The sequence below is a fragment of the Carettochelys insculpta genome, chromosome 6 (genome assembly GCF_033958435.1).
Source record: "Carettochelys insculpta isolate YL-2023 chromosome 6, ASM3395843v1, whole genome shotgun sequence".
NCBI lineage: Eukaryota > Metazoa > Chordata > Testudines > Carettochelyidae > Carettochelys > Carettochelys insculpta.
The window spans coordinates 14514168-14539429 of NC_134142.1; the positions used below are offsets into that span (position 1 = coordinate 14514168).

The window sequence follows — 25262 nt, forward strand, 5'->3', positions numbered from 1 at the left end:
AGATACTGACTTCTGCCAGAAACCCCAGGAATCCAGTTCAGAGATGAACTTGGGTAATGGTCATGAAGGAATTAAAATAACACAGATGTGAATTAATGTGAAAAAGTAGGCAAAACACTTATTTCTCATTGTGTGGTTTCAGTGCAGCCGATCCTTTTTAAAATGCTCTGGTGTACCACACCAATTAAAGGGGTTAAGAACATTAAGTTAACTTTACTTAACAAGACAATAAATGCCTCAGTTGAAAGCCAACAATACATCATGGATTTTTTTTTTTTTTGAAAAACAAGAATTAATGCAAGTTGCCATGGTAAAATTAGGGTTAAAACCTATCTAGCAGTAATGATTTTGTGCTGCTTCAAAGATCACATACCAGTTGAGTGTGACTGCCATAATTTCTGTAGAATCAGACTTCTGTGTAAGACTGACACTCCCACTTGAAGGTGCTCTGGAAAGGGGAAAACAACAGATTGTCTTCCTATGCTTTCCTTATGTCTGAGGACGAGGGAGGCGGGGGGTGGGGGTGTTACTGCTCTTTGCTTGGTTTTTTGCTGTAAAAAAAAATCAGGTCTTTGTCTTGGAAGACTCTGTGGTTGATTGGCAAACTACTAAGCTTCTGACACAAGAAAAACCTGCTGCAAGTAACACTTGATTGATTTAGATGAAAGATGTTTTTTATTAAGAACATTTAAAACTCACTGGTATTAAGGATGATGCTGGGTGTTTTTAACTCATGAGAAAAAGTGACATACCTCTTCCAGTGAAACCAGGAAACATGGGACTTCATTCCTAATGTTTTGAAGGGCAAGCCAAAAAAAACATGGAACTCTTTTAGGCCTTCTTTTATACTTCTTATAGTAACTAACAATAGCACAGACCTCCCTCTTCCCTGACCTCCCATTTGTATGTTACCACTAATGTTGAAGAGGAGTTTCTTTGTACGGTGTGTTACTCTCCTAAACTTACGTTCTATGGTGACTGGCAAATTGCAAAGGGAGTAGGACTGTGAAATCTGGAAGCTTTCAGTCATGGACGGAGCATGTAGGTGGTGGGCATATGTATCAGTTGTTCTGTTTCAAGGACAGAGGCGGTAGAACAGTCTGGCTGCTGCATCCATGACTGAGCAGCCCTACTTAGGATCTGCTCTGCTCTCCCTGCATGGGGCAGGGACTAGAAAAGGTGCCTTAAACATAGTCCGCCTCAACCCCGCAGACTGGATAACTGCGACCAGGGAAGTCCACCTCTGTGATTGAAATCAAATGTTAAACTTTGGAACATGGAATATTCAGACTCTAAGGGACAACCCAGACAGTGGGCAACCTGAAAGATGCACGGCAATTATCACCCACAAGCTGTGATTATTCAACATGGATATAACTGCCCTGGCAGAAAAACAGACCAGAAGGCGGCGGCTCCGCAATTGGGCTGATCAGCTGTCAATGGACTCTCAAATAGGAGGGTGATATGAAGAGGTCCTTCTCTACCAGAGGAAGAATCTTCAGCACCAGGAAGTATTCCCAGTACTTGTCCATATAAACCTTTGTAGCATACCTGGATTTGGAAATAAGATACACAGTATGATAGTTTAGTATTTTATGAACAATAACTCTATTAGAAATGTTGCTCACATCTGTACGTTCTACTTATTAGGTGCAAGAAATACAGTTTTCAAACTTCAATTAATCATTTTTGAATAAACTTTTTTACACATTTATGGCATCAGTGGATGAGACTGTTTTTATGATTTACCTATAAAAGCTGACCTGTTTTATATACTCTTTATGGAAACAGTGCAGTCGTAAATTAAAAGATGCAACTGTTTTAGATATTTTACTGGTGGTCTTGTATTTTCCTGCCAGAAGTGCAGCTGTTTTGGGTTTTGTAGGATAACGTATAAAAGGCTGTGTGTGCTTTGCAAGTTTATGCATGAATTTCCAAGCCGGGGTGGAATGACTCAACCTTCCCAGGAGCAACTTGTACAAAGATGTGATGAATCAAAACATCTAGTTTAATCTTAGTGGCTTTCATTACAACTGTGAAAACCAATTCTTGTTTATGGTACTGTATCTGGCTTTTAACTGTTGAGACAGCCACTCTGCAGGTCATGTTAGGCTGGAACCCTGGGGATTTCATGTGCTTAGCTAGATCTTATGGGCCAGATCCTTAACTGGTATAAATGAATATAGCTGCACTAAAGTAACTTACACCAGCTGAGGATCTGGCCCTGAATCTTTATTATGTGGAGAGCAGGGATTGAGGTTATGGCGCTAAGTTAAACCGTCAAACCCCATTTAGCTCCGTTTTGCTTTGTATAATACTGTCACTTTACTGGCTGTTCTAAGTAAGAAAAATCACTGCAGTGTTGGGCTCCCAAAAGGGCTGGAGGAGAGCATGAGAATTCAAGGGTGCACAATGAGCCTATCTTCTTAACAGCTTCAGGTCACTGGTGCAGATTTGGGCTGGGTGTTTCCAGGCTTGTGTGAAATTAGGTCCTGGTCTCAGTCTGCTTGTTCATAAGGCTTCTGGGGAAACCTGTCTCTCATCCGAAATCCCTGTCAGTAAAATGGGAAGAATACTTATCTCATAGGGGTATTGTGAGGACTTGTTCACTAGTGGGTCTGGTTTTCCTTGCAGCAGTGTAACTTAATCGATTCATTGGAATTGTTTCAGATGTTCATTCTAAGAGCAGAAGCACAGGTTTGGTGTCACCAAATCCACCAGCACCACTGGCATTCTGTTGACAGTCTGTCATTAATGATATAAAAAAAAATAGTTCCACATAGCACTACCAAAAGACACCTACGGAGCAGCATTGGGGAACTTGTATTGGCATTGTCCCTCTGTGCTTATTCTGTGAGTTATTAGGAGACTTCAGAAGTCTACAGTATTGTTAAACCTATAGAGTCTCCGACCTTTCATATTCTTGACTCAGTAAATAATCATTAAGACAGGGATACATAATAAGACAGAAACTATTTTATTGACCCTTTATAAATCCATGGGATGCCCACAGCTTGAATACTGTGTTCAGATATTGTCCCCTCACCTTTATAAAAATATACTGGCATTGGAAAGGGGTCAGGAAATAGGAACAAAAATTATTAAGGTTATGGAAAGGCTGCCATGTGAAGAGAGATGAATAAGACAGCGATTTTTCAGCTTGGAAAAGAGATGACTAAGGAGAGAGATGATAGAGGTCTACAAAATCATGATTGGGGTGGAGAAAATAAAGAAGGAAGTTATTTACTGTTTCTGACAACACAAGAACTAGAGGTTACCAGATGAAATGAATAAGCAGTAGGCTTGAAACAAAAGAAGTATTTTTACACACACAACACAGTCAGCCTGTGGAACTCCCTGCCAGAGGATGTTGTGAAAGCCAAGACTAACAGGGTTCGGAAAAGAGCTAGATAAATACATGGAGGCTTGATCCATTAGTGGCTATTAGCCAGGATGGGCAAGAATGGCATCCCTAGCCTCTGATTTTCAAGGCTGGGAATCGGCAAGAGGAGACAAATCACTTGATTGCCTGTTCTGTTCATTCCCCTGGAGCTCCCGGTGTTGTTCACTACTAGAAGACAAGATACTACCCTAGACGGACCTTTGGTTTGACCCAGTATGGTCATGTTTGTTTTTTTTTAACGTACTCACAACAAATAGCTGTATTTTTAAAGCTGTAACAAAAGCCACGGGGGGAAAAATGCTTAGGTACCTACTGCATCCAGAAACCAGAAATTTGTGAGGACATCTAGAGATGCATTTTCACATAACAGCCCAATCTGTGTTTCCGTAACTGGTGCACTATCAGGCCCTAACAAGCGTGCTATGGATTTTTTTAATCTAAATTTAAAAAAAAAAAGCTTTCCTTGTATTTTAATTAGTGTTGGAGGAGATGGGTTGCAGTTCGTAGTTTTGCTGTCCCTTTCACATATTGTACATGCATCATATTCCATTCCTCAAAGTGAGGGTAAGATAGCAAATCTGAGTTTTGGGGAGTGGGAACTGTGGTGGAGAAAGGAAGGGGGAAGTTTCCCTCTGATTGGCTGTCTGCCTCCCTATCCTGCCCTCTTCAGGGGCAGAGAAACCAATCAGGGCTCCATCACCCTCTCCTCCCCATTCTTGGAGCCACCAGCCAGGGGTAGGGGGAGGAAACTTTGGGATACACCCCTCCCCAGGGAGTGGGGACTTTGCTACAGCCCTCCAGGGTTGAGAGGGGACAAGAACCCCAGGAAAAACAGGCAGGGTGGCTGAACTGAGGATTAAGTGTGAGGTGAGGGAGCTAGGAGAGTAGAGCTGATGTGGTGGGGAACAAAACGAGTGAGGTGGAGACTGGCACAGATGGAGTGTGAGAACAGGACTGATTTGAAGAGTGGGGCACAGATTGATTTGACATGGTGGGGGCAGAATTCATGGCTAGGCTTCCAATGAACAGATGTGGAGGCAAGAACTTTGCAACAGGGACGAAAATCCTTATATCCAATATATTTTGGAGACTTGTTTTGGATTGACTTATGAATATTCATGAATTCATTTGGAGACCATCTGCTGGTGTACCTCAAAATAATGAAAGGTATCAAGGAGGGGTATGGCAGAGAAAGGGGAAAGTTCAAAGAGTACATCAGGTGCACAGGCTCCGAAATGTGTCTGAGGTGGTCTCTGAACCCTTGTTTTCTGAACTTTACAAGCCATACTGCACATTATCCTATATTTAATCAGCAAAACTTTCAGAAATCTAGTTTATGAGATTATACATTTGTATGTCATCTGACTTTATTTATCTCCATACTTTGTTAGAAATCATTCAGAATATTTAGCTTACTGATCGATTTATGGGAGAAGCTAAATATATTTGATTGCTATACATTGTCCTAGATTTTGAATGACATTTTGACCCAGAAAAGTTTTCAGTGTGGGAACTTAATTCTGGGGTTACCACAGTATATATGATTGTTTGGAAGCTAAAACAATGTTTTTCTTTGTTTTAGATATCTCAATCATGTCCGAGCTACCTCACCACAGGATCTTGCTGGTGGCTACACTTCTTCCCTTGCCTGTGACCGAGCCCTACAGGATGCTTTCAGTGGGCTTTTCTGGCATCCCAGTTAGCCTGCATAATACACCAGCCTGTGAGCAGTGGACACTGGACTGGAGCAAAGAGCAAGTCAAGAAACCTCCAGTAAAACTGCTGCCCTCTGCACTATTGTTAACCTGCTGTCACCTTTTTCATATACATATAAATATACTTAAACACAGCTGGATTTACTAAAGTTTTTTTTTTTTTGTCTGCACAAGAGCTTTGTGGAGTGGTGGATGCATTTTTGTGGAAGGGGAACTCTTTATTCATGTGGCACTTTCCTGAGAGGGGCTGAAGCAATAAGCCACATCTAATGGAAGATGTGAATAATTCAGCTATGGATGTTTGAGGTTTAAAAAGAGACTTGTAAATTTTTAAAAATAAAACCAGACTTTTTATTAAATTTTGTGGTTTGACTCTTATTGCAGGGTTTTATTTGCACAAGCATTTAAATGCCATTTTGATTATAACATTGAGTCAACATTCAAACCTATGCTTTTTTCCCATAAAACTAGTTTCTCAAGCCTAGACAAGTGGGTTGTTTCCTAATGCCAGTGGAGGGAGACGAGACAACCTGGAGGTGTGCTGACATCGCTCCCCATATTAGGGACATACTTGATGTCACTCCTTGTGTTACTTTTATTGAGAAAGTGAAAGCAAAATGCCTGGCTAAGAATCCTTCAACTGTGTTCCTGGAGAAGAAGCTTAAACGGAGCATCATTACTAGCTCAAGCGGTTCTAACTGGAGAAGGCTTAGGGAGGCAAAATGATACAGTAGAGGAACAAATCTTTCCTTCATTTTATCCTCCCCTCTCCACAACACAGAGAAAATTTTCTGTGACAGTTTAGAACAGAGGTCCCCGAACATATAGATGAATATAATTTATTGTGGAGAGCCGACTTTGTCTTTGTAAAGGAAAATCATACCTTACCAATCTCACTAGAATTCTTTGAAGTAGTCAACAAGCATTTGGACAAGGCAGATCCAGTGGATATAACGAACATAGATTTGCAGAATGCTTTTGCCAAGGTCCCACCAAACGCTCATAAGTAAAATAAGTTATCATTAGTGGGAAGATCCGCTCATAGAGTGATAATTAGGGAAATAAGAGTCCATCTAATTAGTCAACTGGCTAAAAGTTAAGTTTAACTAGTTAACTGATTAAAGGAGGGTGGGTTGGGGCTGCTTCAGCTGGTCTGGAGTGCCCCTGTCCTGTGGCACATCCTGGGGTGCCACAGACTGGGGCTGTTCTGGCTGGGCTGGAAAGTCCCTGCCCATGGCACACCCAGGACTGGGGCTGCTCTGGTCAGGCTGGAATGCCATACACCTGTGGTGGGCCCCATGGGACTGCAGCAGTCCTCTGCCCTCACTGATTAACCATAACCGGTACATGACATCCATTCGGGACAAGGCTTACTTGTTAACCATTAACGTGTCTACTGGTAATTGGTTAAAAGGTAGGAAATAAAGGTTAGGAATAGACGGTCAGGTTTCAGAATAGAGAGAGGTAATTACTGGTATCTGCCAGGAGTCTGTACTCAGACCAGTCCTATTCAACATGCACATGAATGATTTGGAAAAAAGGGGTAATCGGTGAGGTGGCAGAATTTGCAGGTGATTCAAAACTGCTCTGGATAGTTAAGTCCACAGGAGGCTTCAAAAGGCTCTCCCAAAAATGGGTGAGTAGGCAACAAAATGGCAGATGAAATTCAATGTTGATAAATGCACGTTGGAAAATATGACAACTGTACATATAAAATGATGGGGTTGAAATAAGTTGTTACTACTGAAGAAGGAGATCTAGGAGTCGCTGTGGATAGTTCTCTGAAAACATCCATTCATGTGCAGATAGTCTGAAAACCAAACTGTGTTGGGAATCATTAAGAAAGGAATACATAAGAAGACAGAAAATAGCTTATAGCTGCTTTATAAATCCATGGTATGCCCACATCTTGAGTCATATGTGTATATGTGGTTGCCTCAGCTTAAAAAAAAATATATATTGAAATAAGAAAAGGGCAACAAAAATTATAAAGGGTATGGAATGGTTGCCATATGAGAAAGATTAAGATTGCGACTTTTCAGCTTGGAAAGGAAAAATCCGATAGACAAGGGGTGAGCAAACTTTTTATGTCGAGACCCCACTTCTCATCCTTGAAATTAGCAAGGCCCCAAACCTATCTAATGTAATCCAAACTGGTGGAAATGTTGGTTATGTTCGTATGGGGTGGGGGAACGTTTTGGCATGTGTAAGAAAAGATGTAGAATGTAAACACGTCATTAATCTATGCATGTGTGACTACACACACACACACACACACACACACACACACACACACACACACACACACACACACACACACACACACACACACACACACACACACACACACACACACACACACACACACACAGAAACATATTTCAACATTTTCAATTAGATGGATGAACCTGAGACCTAGCAGCTGATCACACTGTGCTCACCTTATGAAATTTCACTCCCTGCACTGAGAGCGCCTGCCCACACCCCAGTGATAGAGCTCTGTAAAACCATGTTTGGGGAAGAGAAAATAAATAAGGAAAAGTTATTTATTCCTTCCCATAACACAAAAACTGGGGGTCATCAAATAAAATGAATAGGCAGTTGGTTTAAAACAAACAAAAGGAAGTATTTTCTCACATAACGCCGTCAACCTGTGGAACTCCCTGCCAGAGGATGTTGTGAAGGCCAAGACTAGAACAGGGTTAGAAGGAGAACTAGGTTGACTAGCTTAATTCTTGCAGGATAGGTCCAGCAATGGCTGTTGGCCAGGATGGGCAGGGATGGTGTCCCTAGCCTCTGTTTGTCAGGGCTGGGAAAGGGGGACAGTGGATGGATCTCTTAACACAAGAGGTGTGCAAAGTGGGGGCTGGACATCCTCAGGGATGGATGAAATTTTATAAGGGAGACATGGCACCACTGGCTGTGGGATCTCAGGCTCATTCATCTCATTAAAAATGCTGAACTATGTTAATTTTTGTCTGTGTATTCACATTTATATACTGATTCATAAAGTTTTTACATTCTACAGACTTATCTTCTTACATGTGCTAAAAGTTTTTTTTTTTTTAAAAATATGAACATAACTGAAATTTCTATCAGTTTGGATTACATTAGCCAAGTCTGGAGGCCTGGCTAATTGCAGGGATGAAAAGTAGGGCCTAATGTAAAAAGTTTGCTCACCCCCTCTTAACATTTACCTGTTCTGTCCATTCCTGCTGGGCATTTAACACTGGCCACTGTTGAAAGACAGCGTAGCAGGCTGGATGGATCTTTGGTCTGATCCAGTATGGTCATTCTCAAATATACCACATCTCTTACTTCCCCTGCTCGCCACAAGGCTTTGTTACCTTGTCAAAGAAAACTATGAAGTTGGTTTGGCACAATTTGTTCTTGACAAATTCATGCTATTATTTATCATCTTAGCTTCTAAATGTTTGCATTATAATTCTTTAATTATTTGCTGCATTAGTCTTCCTGGTAGAGAAGTTAAGCTGACTGGTCTGTAATTCCCTTGGCTGTCCTTATTTCCCTTTTTATAGATGGGCAATATATTTACCCTTTTCTAGTCTTCAGGAAGCCCTCACATGTTCCGTGGCTTTTCAAAAATAATAGCTAATGGTTCAGCTAGCTCCTCGGTCAGCTCCTTGACTATAAATACTTCACCAGGCCCTGGTGACTTGAAGACATCTAACTTAAACTTGTTTTCCTGTGCTAGCTTCTGATTCTATGCCATTTTCACTTGCATTCACTGTGTTAGGCATTCAATTGCCATTAACCCTGCTTGGCAAAACCTGAAACAAAGACGTCATTAAATATCTCTGCCTTTTCCACATTTTATGTCCCCCCTTCACTGAGTAGCAGGCCCACCTGTCCTTAGTCTTCCTCATGCTTCTTTGCCTCTTAAGTTGATCTTGTTTTGTGCCTGGCCTTTCTACTTTTGCTCCAACATACTTATTTGTATGTATTCTTTGTAATTTGACCTGATTTTCACTTTTCATAAAATGCTTGTTTTGATTTTTAGGTCACTGAAGATTTTGTAAGCAAGGGTGGTGATCTGCCATACTTCATAGCTACGTCAATGTAGTGGACTAGTTTGCTCTTGTGCCCTTAACATCTCTCTGAAAAACTTCCAACTGGCTTCAGTTGTTTCTCCTCTTGCTTGCTTCCCATGGGATTTTATCTACCAACTTCCCAAGTTTGCTAAAGCCTGCCATCTTAAAATCCATTGTCTTAATTTTGTTGTTCTATCATTCCTTAGAACAGAGGCAGAGAACCTCTTCTCCCTGACAGAACAGTCAGTCAAAGTGAGAACCAAAGAAAATAAAAAGGCACAAAACTCTCACTGTTGTGGCCCTTACGATACCAAACTCCAGTACCATAAGCTGGGGTTGGAGAAGGGCAGAATGAGATTCAGGGCTTCCCCTCCAGGCCAGATTAAGTCTTCTGGGGATCTGGGATGGGATCAAACATAGGGGGTCAGGAGCTGCTGAAAGCAGCTGTGGGGGAATGGGAGGATGAAGGAGCAGGCTGGCTGCAGGTGGGAGGGATGATACAAGAACAGGCTGAGGGTGGGGTCTGGTGAGAGGAGGCTACAGGAACAGACTGAGGGTGGGGGTCTGGGCAGGAAGGGACGCAGGAGCATGGTCGGGATGGATGTAGGATGGTCTGGTAGGAGGCGATACAGGAGTACGCTGGGGCGGGGAGTTGTCTTGGGCAATGGTGGGGCACTTACCCCCGTGTACTGATGCTGTTGTGCCCTGCCCTGGCAGGTTGAATGGCAGCATGGAGATACCTTCTCCAGAAAGGCTTTCCTTGGGCTGCTTCCAGGCACTTATAATAGCTCTGCGGTTACAGCCCATGCACCCACCAACATTCTGAACCTTTTCCCAGGTTCTGATTCAGCTGGTTGGGGGAGGGGGGAAGCATTTCCTGTCAACATAGTTACTGCTGCTTGGAAGGGCTGGAGTAATTATGCCCAGGAATAGCTCATTCCTGTTGGCTTAAAGTAGCTCCACTAGAGAGTTTACAGTAGTGTCACTGCACTGCTGTGAGTTCTCTAGTGGAGCCATAGCCTTACAAACAGCTCCCTGGGGGTGGGGGGGGTAGACCCCCCAAGCCTGTACATTAATCTCATGAAAGTCCTTTCCTGGGTAGGTAACACTGCTGCAGCCATGTCAGTCCCAGGATCTCAGAGACACAAGGTAGATGAGAGATCTTTTACTGGACCAAGATCTGCTGCAGAGAGTGACAAGCTGTTGAGGGGCACAAAGTTCTTCAGGTTTGGGAGCAGTAAGTGTCACTGCTAAATAACAGATAAGATGGTGTAGACTAACTATTAGCACACATTCTACTGGCTTACTCAAACTGAAGTGGCTTATTAAAGCCCCCTGTAAGCTGCCGGAAAAAAGAGGGCAGGGGCTAGTTAAATTATCGTAATAAGCCATAACTCCAGTGTCTCTATTTACACCATGATTTTTTTAGTGTCCAGAAAAAAGTACTAATTTAAGTTCCCAGGGTCCTCTTCTGAAAGTGCTGTTTCCTTCAAGGATGAGGATTGCTAGGTCAGATGTAGTATAACTGCTTTGTTAAACATGTTCACCCACAGCTGATAGGGTGTGTTTGTCTTCTTTACCTGTGAGATTTGGAGGGCGTAGTGATTTATTTCATTTACATATTGCTATTGGGGCATTTAGGGCACAGGATATGGTGCACATGTAGTGATAGGCTCTATGGACCACGAAAGGTGTGTTGTCTGTGGTGTTGATCATTGGAGCAGAAGCGACATAGCTGCAGGTTTTCCAGCTGTTCTTCAGACAAGGTCCGGTGCTGCTCTGAGTTCATGCATCCTTACATGTCAGTGACTAACTGGCTTTTGATGATGCACTTGGAGAAGTTGAAACATTTTCTGAAGGTCAGAAGAGTGGTTTCATGGAAGTTGTTCCTTTCAGGCGTAGATCCCTCTCGAGTATGGTTTGTAGTTTGGTGATAAGCAGTATTGGTTCCATTATGGGTGGTAGGTGGCAAATAGGGGTATGTAGTGAGGATAGATCTCATTTCAGTACTGAATCAAGTACGTGTATTGACTATAGGGGAAGAGGAATTGACCAATGATGAGATGAGCTGGTCTATAGGCCTGGGTTCAGGGACCTTTGTTTGGGGGAGGGGCTAACATTAAAATGTAATGGTGGCTAAATTTAATGAGTACTTTTGTGTCATGATGTGTATCTATTTTTAATAAATTGAGATAAATGAGCTTTAGTTCAAAAACTTTCTTCAATTAATGCATTCTCAGTTTTTTTCTGCAGGGGTTGGTGGAGAATTTAACACCCTTCAAAAAGGCTCTGGTGCCTAGATAATTTAAAGAAGAATCAAAGTGACACAGTCTTGCTTTAGGTACTGTACAAAGAAAAGCCCTCCCTGAAGCAAAAGAGAACCAGCTCTAGGAGAACTGTTAGCTTTAAACAAGAGCGGCTGCACCTGTAGAAATCAGGCAGTTGGACAAGTTCCATTGTTTTATAGACTGGTTGTGCTGTGTAAAAGCAGAGTAATGGGAACTTGTCTGAATTCACATAGGATGACATTAGGGGAGCACTTGCTTTGGTTTCCCAGGTAATTCCTTCCACTTGTTGAAATGAAATGCTTTAGCCATCTGATCATAAATGCAAATGCAATCATGTTTATGATTAGATACTTCTGTCCAAATATGGGGGCAGAAGCACTAATTGCAGATGTAGTTTTGTACTCAGTATTCAGAAAGTCTAGCCTTCAACATACCTAAATTCAACTACTTTGTTTATATTCAAATATTGTGAACTAAATGAGGCGACAAACTGAACTGCAAACAAAGAGAACAATACTCGAACAAATGCCAAAGATCCTAACACAGACTGGGTCATTTAAGGCCTACAATGTAAATAAAAGGGATTAAATGACTTGCCCAAGATCACCTAGGAAGGGAGCTTATGCCTCTGTGGTCCAGGGCTGGAAATCGAAAGCAGACAAATTCAAACTGGAAGTAAGGCATACCTTTAACAGTGAGAGCAACTAACCCCGGGAATGACTCCCAAGTGTTGTGGTGGGCTCTTCATCACTGACAATTTTTAAATCTCAATTTTAGAAATTAAATTGTGTAAAGATATGCTGCAGTTTCAAAAGAAATTATTTTGGGGGTGTTTTATGACCTGTATAACCAACCAGGTTAAATGATCATTGAAGCAAAACTAAATCACTTCTGTGTTTGGTGCAAATGGCCACAGGAGGTAAGAGTTTCAACTTTAAGTACAGAATTCTCCAAAGCCTAGCTAAATCAGTCTGGGGGTAACACCATTTACCATTACACTGACACAGGTACATGTTTACTTGTACCTTAAGTCAAATTTTCAAAAAATTTTCTTGCTTACACAAAAGCTGCTGATGCGTATTCATGTACTTTCATCCATTCTTGCAAAGCCAATACTTGTAACCACCAAATCCATCTGAATGCTAAAGAGCTAAGATCTCCAAGCACAGAATGGACCATGTTATCCAATCTAAAATACTTATAATAATATTGTGCTGCCATCAACTGAAAAATGCCCAAAATAAAACTACATATGGAAACATTCCCACTCTTCGTGATACTGCACCATCACTTGCCACTTCCCCACCCCCAGGACCAGCACACATACCAAAGAATGAACACCACATGAGAAAATAAAGTGTTTAATATTCTCTGCAATAAAAGGAAAGATCCTGTCTGGTAACCGATTCTGGAATTTAAAAAAAAAAAAGTACAGGTGCCAAGGTACTCTCACACAAAAAATTAAAAGACTTCCATGCATTTTGATTATTTTCTTGGTGTAGGGTGGGTAAATCCACTCTGCTTTCAGTGACGTGTCAGTAGACTTCCTATCTTGCACAAAATAACCAGAACAGTATAACTAGTCTTTTAAATTTGACAATTTTCCTCCAGGCGAGTCTTCATTTGGGCGTAGGCGTTTAGAGGATGGTTCCTCAGGACACTCTGGAACAATTTCAGAAAGTATGTTAACATTTAATAAAATTTCTATAGTCTGTCTACTAAAACACACATGGACTTGTGACAAATTTACAGGACAATGAATCCAATGTCAAAGCTGTCAGAAGGTATAAAACAATCAGCATGGAGGATGGAAGTTAAGCATGGGTGAGTAAAACCATTAACCTTATTAGGACTAAACCCTGATTCTACTGAACTCAATAGGCGCTCCCACATGGACTTAAGCTTTCCCATTAAAATGTATTTATATCTGATCCTGACAATTTAGAGACTGATGCTACAGTTGACATAACAGACATAGGAGTCTGCTTGGGTATTTCTTTGTGCGGATGGGGAGCTAAATGAGGGATAAAATTAGAATTGCACCACTAAAGCAGGCTAGAATCAACTAACCCAGGAGAATTGAGCTTTTTAATCCATCAAATGCATAGTCTTTTTCAATCAAGCATAATTTGAGGCAAAGTATACAGTAAAAAGAACACCCTAAAGTTTCTAGCATAGGATTTTAATTTACCTTCAGGAGTACACTGCTCCTTGTACAGCACTTCCGCTGGAATCTGGAAACTGATGCACATCATCTCCTTATTTGGTGCAACATTTCTCACCAAATGAATAGAACAGCGTCCCTCTAAAGAAGTTCCCAAAATAGCCTCAGCCCGTTCTTGAACCTCTTTGGCGGGGTGCTCATGTTTTGAGAAGCTGTAACAGTGCACTGTCGGAAGGAGTTCAGAACTACATGGCTTTCCATCTAAGAAATGTTTGAAAACATCTAGAAATTCTATAGCCAAAGCTGGCAAATTCATGACTATGTGCAGAGCGCGTTTCCTTTCTTTTGTCAGAAGTGAGAGTTCCTTAGTTAACTCTTCTTTAACTGGCCCCAGAAGAAAATCCCTACCATCCATATTGAATTTCTTTATTTTTTGGTCCACTTTGTTTAATTTACAGTTGTGCAGAAGCCATTTGTAGGATTCGGGATTAAGATCATTTGCAAACACACTGCACTTTTTCTTTGCTGCTGGGATGGCAAAAGGCCCAACGCCAGCAAAGACATCAAATAAAACATCACCTGGCTTTAAAAGTTCAATGATACGGCCATGTTCTGTGCTTAGACGAGAATTCCAGTAGACTTTAGAAAAGTCAAATTCATAGGTGATGTAGTTTTCTCTAGCCTGAAAAAAGTCCAAGACAGTTGTTTAAACCCCCTGTATTTAGATTTCAGACATACATGTATATTTACACAGTAATCATTTTAGTAACATTTTTAATACAGCAACAAAGGGCCCTGTGGCACCTTACAGACTGACAGAAAAGTTTTGAGCATGAACTTTCCTGAGCACAGACTCACTTCATCAGATGCTGGATGAAGTGAGTCTGTGCTCACGAAAGCTCACGCTCAAAACTTTTCTGTTAGTCTGTAAGGTGCCACAGGGCCCTTCGTTGCTGTTACAGATCCAGACTAACACGGCTACCCCTCAGATACTTGATTTTTAATACAGTGAGCATTTATGTTCATGCCAGTCACCATAACTGAATCTTGCACTTAGCATTCTACTACTCAAAAAACACATTCCATGTCAACTGGCTTTCCCAGCTCAGTTCTGCCACTAAATGGCCCTCTGTGGCCGAATAAGGAATATATCAGTCAGTCAATCCAGACAGCATGCAAATCACCATGTCGGGGGGAAAAAAAGCAATGACCATTGGGGGGAACAAGGGGGACACTTTGTTCCTTCAGGACTTTGTGGCTGCCTGATAGTTGATTTATTAGTCGGTGGTTTCAGAAAGATTCCTCAAATCCTCTTGATTCTAGAATCAACAGTAAGTAATAGGATGAAAATGCAAGTATGTCTGGGTTGTATTAAATGCAGCTACTTAACAGCCAGTTCTACAGATTCTGTCTTGGTTTTCACAGGTGGCACAATCCTGGCGACTGACTGCCATCAAACAGGAAGTTTGAGTCACCTAAAGCCCGTAGAGTGTACATCAATGCAACTGTGATGATCAATGAGGTGGTGTGGGGATATAAAACCCACTTTATCTTCTGTGACACAAGGACTCTTTGATGCCAACTGGCAAAGGCACCAGGGATATACAGGGTTTTCAGGAATTCTGCAAGATTGGATATGTGCATAACAGTTTACCAAAAGCAGACATGTGAAATCTCTACCATAAACCAGGAGCACCCCCCAGTCACCATAATCATTGCTGAACATCTGTGTAGATAACAACTCTGTAGATAAGTGCTGCAAGGATTTTGGTGAACAATATTTCACAAAGACATGACTATCTTTAAGTCTGGGGTCTTGGATTTCTGTTTTTCCATGTACCCATTTGTTTCCAATACAATTGCTTGCTATTACTTGAGTCTCTTCAGCTATGTTAAAATCAATTTATACTTGACTGCATTGTCAGTCTCTTCAGTGCTGTATATCATGCAGACTGGGGATCTGAAGTGGTAAGCTGGGATGCAATGTCCCTTTGGAAACAATGAATCTCTCAATACTATAAGTATACAGTGGACCAGGGGCTGTAAAGTACAGGGACACACCGAGTGCTAGAAGGCTGGAGTGGGCTTGTTTTGCACAAAAACTTCAGTACAACAGAGGTGCCTGAGAGGCCTAAAGGAGAGTGCTTGGGTTGCCACAGGAGTTGGGGTGCTCAGCCAAGGCTTCTTCATGGCAAGGGAAGGCTGTAACAAGGTGCCTTAACACTAAGGACCACCAGGAAGCCTCACAGCTTCCCTACACCAATTTGATTTTTTTCCTAGACCGACAGCAGTAACTGATGATGCATAATCAGAGGATCACTACCTGATGGATTGCCAAAAGATATCTAATACAAAACTATTTTAAGCTCCTACCCACAGTATAAGAACTCCTATACGAGAGGAACCACTGCAAGAGTCACTTTACCTGACTTTGAATATATTATCTAACTCTAAATAAACCCCAGGCTCTACCAGTTCAAATCATGCTTAGCAATAGCCTTATAAAGATCTTGTACACACATGGCTGTGATTTCATTCATGGGAGATGGAGTAACATGGAACACATGCAGAACTGCTGAGTACTGGGATACTGAGCTGGGAGTGGAGTTGGAACAAAAGTGTTATGGTATCTTTCCATCACATCTATTCTTTGACTTGAACTACACTGTGTGACTGACTAACTACCAGGAGAAAATAGGAAAAACTCTACCTTGGTTATCATATTGGCCTCTCCTGCTAGCACCTCCATTTGAAAATTTCGATAAGTATTGTCAATAATATTGGTTTTATTTACTGCACAGGTGGTGCCTGGATTCTTGTCAATTATAACCTGACCTGCAAAAAAAGGAATATAAATATTTAACTACTTAGTGTTGCTAAATCTTTAAATTCTGTAGGAGATTGAAGACAGCAATTCTGAGTTGTATTTTTTAAAAAAGCAGAGTGTCAAATAACTTACATGTGAGATTGTTCAGCATGCTATAATTTATTTCCATTAGTGACACTGTCACAGGAAACTCCTAGGGCAGTGGTGTCCAAATGAAATTCAAAGATCACCACACTTGTGGCTGTCATGCTTCCATATTTGCCAAAACCACTAACCACCCCCCCGCAAAATGCCCTCCCCCCAGAACCAGGCTCCCCCAGCCTCCCTGCCCCTCCTCTACATAACACCCCCACCTTGAGCCAGGCTCCCCCAGCCTCCCTTCTAAACAAATGCCCTTTCCCTCCTCCAGAGCCAGGCACCGCCAGGCCTGTCAACCCCCCATTCTAAATCACAGACTGAAGCCACTAAAATGGATGGAGCAGCTGGAGCTGGCGCCACTGCTGGGGTGGCTGGAGTGGCCAGAGCGGCCAGGGCCGCAGTGGCTTGAGTACCTGGAGGCGCCAAGGCCAGAGACACCAGCACTGCCGTCACACGCTTCTCCCACCGAGCAGTGGGGCACATGCACAGGCCGCCAGAACTCCGCCCAGGTGGCTCAAGGAGGCACCACATTTACAGGCTCCAAGAGCCACATGCAGTTCCACAGCCAGAATCGCCATACCGCACTGTCCTGTTTGCCAAATGTGGCAAGTAGTGAACATATTCGACACCGCAGTCCTAGTGCAGGTATTTTACACTAAAGAGAGAGGGTTAGAGTCCCAGTGCAGCTCTTGCTCTTCATGAAGAGAATATTATCTCCCGCAGAGGTTCCCACTTTGTAATATAGAAGCTTAATGTTCCATCCAGTCACTTTAACATTTAAAGGTATGTGAACCAACAAAGTTTAGGAGCCGCTGCTCTAGTGAGTAGGTCACTGACCTAGAACTCAGGACACCTAGTTCTGCAATTGACCTGCCATGTATTTTTGGGTGCGTCACTTCCTCTAGTGTACTGAGGTCTTTCAGTACTATCATAATACACCATAAATCTTCATTATTCAGGAGCCTGATTTGACTCCTATATTGAAGTGATTCTAGTGGGACTTGGGTCGGCTAATAACATCACGTCACATGGTGGACTAGAGCCGGGAGCTGTAACATTTTTATCAATAAAATAAAGTTTTGATCTTCATCTCCCCTGCCACAAAGGGCTTGAGCTCAATGGACTCAAACTGAAATTTACTACACGCAAAAAGACTGCTCAGTGAAGTCAATAGACTGCAATTAACTTCAAGTACGCTGTACATAGAAGGCCTGATTCAGTGCCCTTTAACATGAGCGTTCACTTTTACTAAAAGTTTGGTTAAGATAAGAAAACTTTAAAATAAGGGCTGCGGGTGGCTTTTCCTGTGCAAAATAACCTTTAGCTCAGACAGTTGTTAAAATGACTTATTCAGTTATACACCTTTCCCAAAGTTGTTTGTTGAATGTGAATGTTCTACGTACCAATCAGATGTTTGTAAGGTAGCTGATGGTCTCTAAGATTCAGGTGAGCTATATGGCCAATTCTACTAAAACCAGAGGTGACATCTTCCCCTTCAGGAAGCACTGCTCGTAAGATTTCCTCAGTCTTGAAATTGTCATAAGTCAGTTCCAAGTTGTACTTGGACACTTGAGGGTCAATATTAAATTGCTTTAATATTTCTTGTTCAGGTTCTCCCAGTGAATAGTCTTCTGATATTTTATGGGGATCCAACAAGACAAGTTTACTGTCTTCATCTTTTGGATCACAAATCACTCGCTTCAGACCAGGACGTTGCAGTACTGCATGTTTGAGGGACTTTAACAATTCATTTATTACTTCTTTTTTCACTTTCAGAACTGGAACAACAATTGTTCTTTTGAAAGCTGCTCTGTCAAGTGTCGTCATTCCACGTACTTCAGGATGAGGTGAATAAAGTTCGAGATCGGCTTTATTTTCTAGAATTTCAGGCATTGTAAAGAAATTGTTTCTCTGAACTAACCAAAAAAATCCAGGAACTCTCTCAAAATACTGTATCAGCAATAACCACAGTTCTGGAAATGATGTATTTGATGAAGCTGTTCTGAAACGTGTAGTTTTCAGTAGCCTGGCTGAGCATCCATATAATCGCCATAAAATCCTAGAACAGAAATTATTCCTTTTTACAGATTTTATGTACTCATTCCATTAAAAAATGTATGTCACTTAGATTTGCAATTCTCACAAAATAAAGTTTGTATAAATTCACAACAGTTTTATGTAGTTCATAAACAGGATTAAACTACAAATTTCCAACCCTGTACATGGCCAAAAAACTTATCAACCAACTTTATGCAAGAGTGGACAATCACCTTATACAGAACGGTGACCTGTACTTTCTATTGATAAGCCTGATGATGCTCCCATTAAGATAAAAGTGTTTAGATCCATTTGCTGTCTCTGATAAAGCGATCAACAATCACTGGAGCCAGACTGCAGGGGCGGGAAGCACTTTAAGGCAGCAGTTCCTAACCTTTTTGAGACAGCAACCCATTTTGACAATTCAGTAAGACTCTGTGGCCCAAGGCGATTCAAAACCAGGGGGGAAAGGGAGGTTAGAATTCTTCCCTGGGGAATTTTTATTTAAAAAAAAAAACAAAACAAAACAAAAAAACACACCTTGATTCGCGCCAGGCTTAAACCCCTGCAGACACGAACTACCCCTTGGCTTAAACCCCTCATAACCCCAAAATGCCCTCTCCCCCAAGCATTGCTGCTCTCCTGGCGCTGCTCCTTTGCCAGGCCACCACTGCCTCCTCTCTGCGGCTCCCCCTGGCCCTGCTACTCCTTTCCCCCACCTGCTGCACAGGCAGGTCACTGCCCTACCATGCTGAAATGGGACTTGATTTAACAGCTGGATCCCTCCGGCTGGCTGTTAAATTAAATTGAGCTCCATTTCAAAATGGCAGGGCAGGGACTGGGAGCCAGACAAGTGAGCAGCAGCAGGAGCTGCAAATGTCTCCTTAAAGAGCCACATGCGGCTTGGAGCTGCCCAGCTGGTGACCCTTAGAAAACCTAATGGCAACCCATGTTTGGGTCCCAACCCATAGGCTGGGAATCCCTGCACTAGGCAAAGAAAGTTGACTGCAGATATGCTATTCTAGCTACAGCAAATTGTGTAGCTTTAAAAAAAAAAAAAAAAAAAAAAAAACCCCAACATATCTGTGCTTGGCTAACTTGGCTGTCTATGCTGCGGACAGTCAACAGAAGAGTTTCTCCCACTGACCTTCCTTACTCCTCACTTCTCACATGAGCGGGTTGATCTTCCAGTGTAGTATAGATCATCCAGAAGACTGAGCTCATTTGTGGGAGGGTAAACGGAACTGGAACAGGAGTCTGTCTTGTCTTTGACTGTTTCCCCTAAGGGCTGGGCTTTCTGTCCCCTCCACCTTCCCATTCAACATACATACAATGAGGCCACTATTTAGTTTTACAAGAGAAAAAAAAGTAGAGTTTATCACCAGTCACTGTTCCGACGCTAGTTCTATATGGGTTTTCCAATTGCAGTCACTGCTATATATCTGAGTTCTGCTTCTGAGTGCTCATCCTCCCATGATGAGTCAGTTGTTTACATGCCAGTCTTATTTGAATTGATCTTAAGTGAGAAACAGCTGATACTTTTGGTGATGACAGAAAGACATCCCTCTCCCTGTACATCTTCATACCCTGCCCTGATGCAGTTGCTGCCCCCTTTGTTTTTGTCCTTTTCCTTCTCTTAAGCATCTTTTACCTCTCCATTTTTTTTCTCCCTTTTCACTCAAAAGCTCATCAGTGTTCAGACTGTACACTCACTGGTGAATATACATGCTCTAATAGCTTAAGCATTTGGGGGCGGGGGGAGCCTAGTTCAGCGGCATTGGTGCCTTTGCCTCTGGGCCTAGGTACATCAACAGCTAGCACAGATAGCTGTACAAAGAGTTACCTTATGGTGGTGGAATTATATGACTTTCCAAGTGTCACTAACAGAAGGTGAAGAAGACCTGGGGTCGTACAGGTTTTCTTGTTTCACTCCTCCCCTCACCCGATTCCACCAGACTAACCTGGCCCTTTGTAGACAACCTGACTTACGTGATGCTCTTGGAAAGCTTACTGAGAGTGGCTTATGCTCTCTGCTTTCTCAGTTAATGTGGCTAGCCTTCATCATTAGACAAGTTCATTATTCTAGAGTCAGTATGGATTATGTTATTTTGGGGTCATTTACCTTCTCAAGTCTGTCTTTTCTCTCTCTTGTAGACCAGAATACAATTATTCTGGATTTCTTTAGTCTCCTTCGTACTAAATGTAATTCACTCCAAGGCTTGCCTTGAAATTAATCTAGAAGTCCCAAGAGTTGACAAATGTGGTTCTGTTTGTCTTCCTTCTATATCAAAGAACAATCAGCAATTCCTTTGCTCCATAATCTGCACTTGTGTCCACTATGAAAATGTAAGCCATTCAAGATTCTTCTGATGGTAATCTAAGGCCTTTATTTTCTAGGTTCAAAGTAACTTAAGAACTGTGCTGCTAACCTCCCTCCAAAACAAATGCCATCTGGACTGTTCTATCTTAAGATTACAGTAAACCCCGATATACATGATTTCGACTTGTTCTTAACTTGCGTTAACATGAGTCAAAATCCTGGGGTTCCCAGGGGCTGGTGGGAAGCCAAGGAGAAGCAATGTCACCCTGGCTGGCTGCCCCCCGGTTCCCCCAGCTGGGGGAAGCCAGGTGGGCAGACATCCCTGCCACTACAACTTCTCCCTGGCTCCCCGCCATTGGTACACTAGTCAGTTTACTGAATCCTGCAAGCCGAAGGGAGGCTCCCCCCAACTTGCATGAAATTTGAGTTACGTGAGCTTGCCCAGAAAAGCAACCTTGTAAGTCGGAGGTCTTCTGTACACGAACTGAGCTATGAGCAGGATGGTCTTGCTTCAGAGGCCCAATCTAAAGCATTCCCTGATTGTGTTAGGGTATGTCTATACAACAGCTACTGAAGTGCTGCTAATTTCCCAAAACAATATAAGGACTTTTTTCTTTCAGTGTAGTTAATCCAGCCCTCCAACAGGTAGCAGACATGTCAAAAGAATCATAGAATCCTAGGGCTGGAAGGGACCTTAGGGAGTCATCTAGTCCAGCCCCCTGCCTACAGCAGGATCAACCCTAACTAAGTCATCCCAGCCAGGACTTTGTCAAGCCAGGACATAAAAGCCTCTAGGAATGGAGATTCCACTACCTCTCTAGGTAAAGCATTCCAGTGCTTCACCACCTTCCTGGTGCAATAGTTTTTCCTAATATCCAACCTATACTTTGTTACCTACCAGCTCTGTCGTTTTTGGGGAACCAGAGCATGACCACCTGTCAGCGCTGGGCTCTTGGGGAATCAGGGAGTGACTCATGGAAAACCTATCCTCTTCCCCCCAGGCCTCTGCTTAAATCAAAGACAGAACACTGAAACTGGCAGGGGTGGGGACACTAAATCCTACCAACAAGGGTAATAAGACTGAGGAAACATCCCTAGCCTTGTCTGCATTGAAGGTGGAACAGAAAGACATCTCCATTACCATGACATATGGAGAACAGCTCTTCCAAAGCAGGATCCCCACTCAACTATGGGATACAGAAAGCAGAGAAGCACTGCCTGATGGGAAATCACTGCTCCAAATGCTAATGAAACCAGGTCAACTCACATCCAAATTAGTCATTATCAGACCAATTCTAGTAATGGATCCTACTGATACCCAAAATACTGAAACTGCCTAGTTGCATTCTGAGCTCATTCAAGGAACGTCACCCATAGTCAGGCACGATCTGTATCCACTGTCCCACCTCTGTTTACCCATAATCAAACCCAGTGTTCTTCTTGGAGCATTGTCCAGTCTCTACAAAAACACCTACCCTTGCTCAACAAACTGTTCTGATGCCTGGATGTAAACTCCACATCAGTTCCACTGAGACCTCATCATCTCATGCTTGATTGTGCTGGGGGCTCTGCTTGTCTCCTGCTCTCAGGATCTATGGCTACCAGCAGGAACCCCCAATCAGGGCAAGCTCCACTGAGTGGTGAGCTCCCTCTCTCTAGGCATAGCCTCCTAACCTTGCCTTACGTAATTAGTTCTATGGCTTGCTAGCCCTAACATTTGTAATCAACTATGGTAACTGTTAAATATACATTCATTACTCAAAAGTAAATAATTTTCATTGTTAAACTGGTTGCTTCTCTCTTTTTCTTCCTCTCTGGCTCGCTCATCCTCAGGGGTGGTGTTCTGGCTTCCCCATTCACTCTGCAACAACGCTTCTTGTACCTAAGCTAAAAGGTCCCTGCAGTGCCCAGAACTCCTGTGGGGTTTGCCCATCAAGTGGGTTACTAGTAGAATAACTGTGCTGTGAAAGTGGGGATTGGGGAGGGGGGTGCTGAACTGGGGTGGCACGAGGGTGACAGCTGAGAGTACTGTTTTCCCCCAGCCACTGAGTCCAAGGTGTCAGCCTGTAAGTGCTGATTAACTGGTCCTCTCAGATGAGCTTCTGGTTGTGTGTGTTCACCTGAGTCCAGGGTGGGAAAAACTTAATCCTGTGGACCCTGGGTTGGGCAGAATAGCTCCATTGGGAGGGAACTGACAGAAGGGAGAAGTAAAGCTCCTTAGGAATACTAGTGTCACAAGCAGCACACTGATAGAATTATTCCCCTCTCCCCCCTGTAGCCCCAAATAAATGAGCATACCCCAGAGTAATGGACAAATCTGGTAACAACCTCTCCATCTAACTTCAGACCATTGCTACTTGTTCTGCCCTCCATCACTTCTGAGAACAGCCTCTCTCCATCCTTTTTAGAGCCCCGCTTCAGGAAGTTGAAGGCTGCAATCAAATCACCCCTCACCCTTCTCTTCTGCAAACTAAATAATCTCAAATCCCTCAGCTTCTCCTCATAGGTCATTTGCTACAGCCCTCTAATTTTCATTGCACTTCACTGAATCTGCTCCAATGCAGCCACATCCTTTCTATACGGGGAGTGGGAGAGGGGGCAGAACTGGATGCAATACTCCAGATGTGTGCTGAATAGAGGGGAATAACTTCTCTAGATCTGCTTGAAATGCTTCTCCTAATGCACCCCAATATGCCTTTAGCTTGCTTGGCTACAAGAGCAAAGTGTTGACTCACAGCCAATCTCTCATCCACTGTAATCCACAGGTCCTTTTCTGCTCCACTGCTACATAGCCAGTTGGGCCCCAGCCTGTAAAACTGCTTGGGATTCTTCTGTCCCGAGTGCAGGACTCCGCACTTATCCTTGTTGACCCTCATCAGATTACTTTTAGCCCAATCCTCAAAGTTACGTAAGTCATTCTGGACCCGATCCCTGACCTTCAATGTATCTACCTCTCCTGCTAGCTTAGTGTCATCTGCAAATTTGCTGAAGGTGCCATCCATCTCCTCATCCAGGTCATGAATAAAGATTTTGAATAATACCAGCCCTAAAACTGATCCTTGGGGCATTCCACCTAAAACTGACTGCCAACCAGATATTGAGCCATTGATCACTACTCGTTGGGCCCAACCATCTAGTCAGCTGTCTGTCCACCTCACAGTACATTTATCCAATCCATACTTCATTAACTTATGGGCAAGAATGTTGTGGGAGACTGTGTCACAAGCTTTTGATGGAAAGTTGAGGTATATCACATCCACTGGCTTCCCCATGTCCACAGAGCCAGTTACCTCTTAATAGAAGTTAATCAGATTGGTCAGGCATGACTTGCCCTTGGTGAATCCATGTTTAATAATAATATATCCAGAGTCCTACATTTGTCTACACCAGGAGTTTGGTCAAACTTACAGCCCTCAGGGGCACATAAGTTCTTCATATCCTTTAGTGCCAATAGCTGAGTCAATTTAATTTTTAAGTGGCACATGCCTCAGTCTTTCTTCAAGATTCAGGGCACGTGACTGCATTACCTTCCTCTTTTTGAATTTGTTTGACACAACTTTGCTTGCGCGCTATGTTTTCTGGACCAGTGCGTCCAGTTTTGTTTTAGCAGAGCAAGGTCAGATCAAGTTTAGCCCAAAAGACAAAGGGATCCTGGAATCTGATTCAAATGCAAACTCTTATAAACAACGAAGTATTTCCTTCCCCGATTTGCAGTAGTTGCCGCAGCCTTGTTCTTGTGCCTGTGAACCTGACCTGGGGAGCTAGGAAGAAAATGAGGAGAGCCTCCCAAATACACCTTCTGCGTCCAGGCGCAGAGCGGGGTGAAAACCCCCTTCACTCAACGAGAAGCAAGAGAGATCTGCTTGGTGGTGAGGCTCCCAGCGCAGAGGCAGGGGAAGGATAAGGACCGCAGTCTCTCACCTCAGCGTCTCTCGGCAACCCCCGCCGCAGCCGGGCGTCGTTTAACTCGGGGTTCGCTCGTCACCCAAGGAAGCAGGAGATCCCTGTGGAAAGCCTGGGCCGAGCCCTACCTAAGCCCCGCCCCGCCCCGCCCGGCCCGGCCTGAGCTCGGTGGTTGTTCATCGCCGCAGCCTCCGGACCTGCGCTGAATGGAACCGCCTCGGAGCGGGGCAGAATCAGCCCTACCCCTTCAGAGACCCAGGGCCCGGCTCTCACCTCATGCCGAGCTACCGCCGCACACACACGCACGCCACGCTCCTGCCCAGCGATCCGTATTACGTCATCAGTCGGCGACCGGCGCACGGGGAGGTCTGTCAGTGACACCGCCTCCCCGGCTGGGCCTATGGGGCGGCTCCAG

The 25262-nt window shown here is 43.2% G+C and overlaps 2 protein-coding genes across 4 annotated transcripts in view; one reads left to right on the forward strand and one right to left on the reverse strand.

The window, feature by feature from the left end:
• Positions 1–5455, forward strand: part of MNAT1 (MNAT1 component of CDK activating kinase) — a 213620-nt gene extending 208165 nt beyond the window's left edge. The window contains exon 8 of the mRNA XM_074996317.1: positions 4986–5455. Coding sequence (XP_074852418.1) covers positions 4986–5106 — 121 coding nt within the window. The 3' untranslated portion in view covers positions 5107–5455. The remainder of the gene's footprint in view (positions 1–4985) is intronic.
• A 7366-nt stretch (positions 5456–12821) lies between these two features.
• On the reverse strand, positions 12822–25204 carry TRMT5 (tRNA methyltransferase 5). 3 transcript variants are annotated; one of them, XM_074996307.1, is made up of 5 exons: positions 25121–25204; positions 17991–18646; positions 16333–16457; positions 13650–14304; positions 12822–13120 (listed from the first exon to the last, which is right to left on the reverse strand). In XM_074996307.1, the coding sequence occupies exons 1-5, from the start codon at positions 25123–25125 to the stop codon at positions 13038–13040; spliced, it is 1524 nt and encodes a 507-aa protein (XP_074852408.1). In that variant the 5' UTR covers positions 25126–25204; the 3' UTR covers positions 12822–13037. The 3 variants fall into 3 exon arrangements, with proteins under 3 accessions (XP_074852408.1, XP_074852410.1, XP_074852411.1); XM_074996309.1 differs by lacking the exon at positions 25121–25204 and adding an exon at positions 24866–25108; XM_074996310.1 differs by lacking the exon at positions 25121–25204 and adding an exon at positions 24235–24598.
• Between the last annotated feature and the right edge of the window lie 58 nt (positions 25205–25262).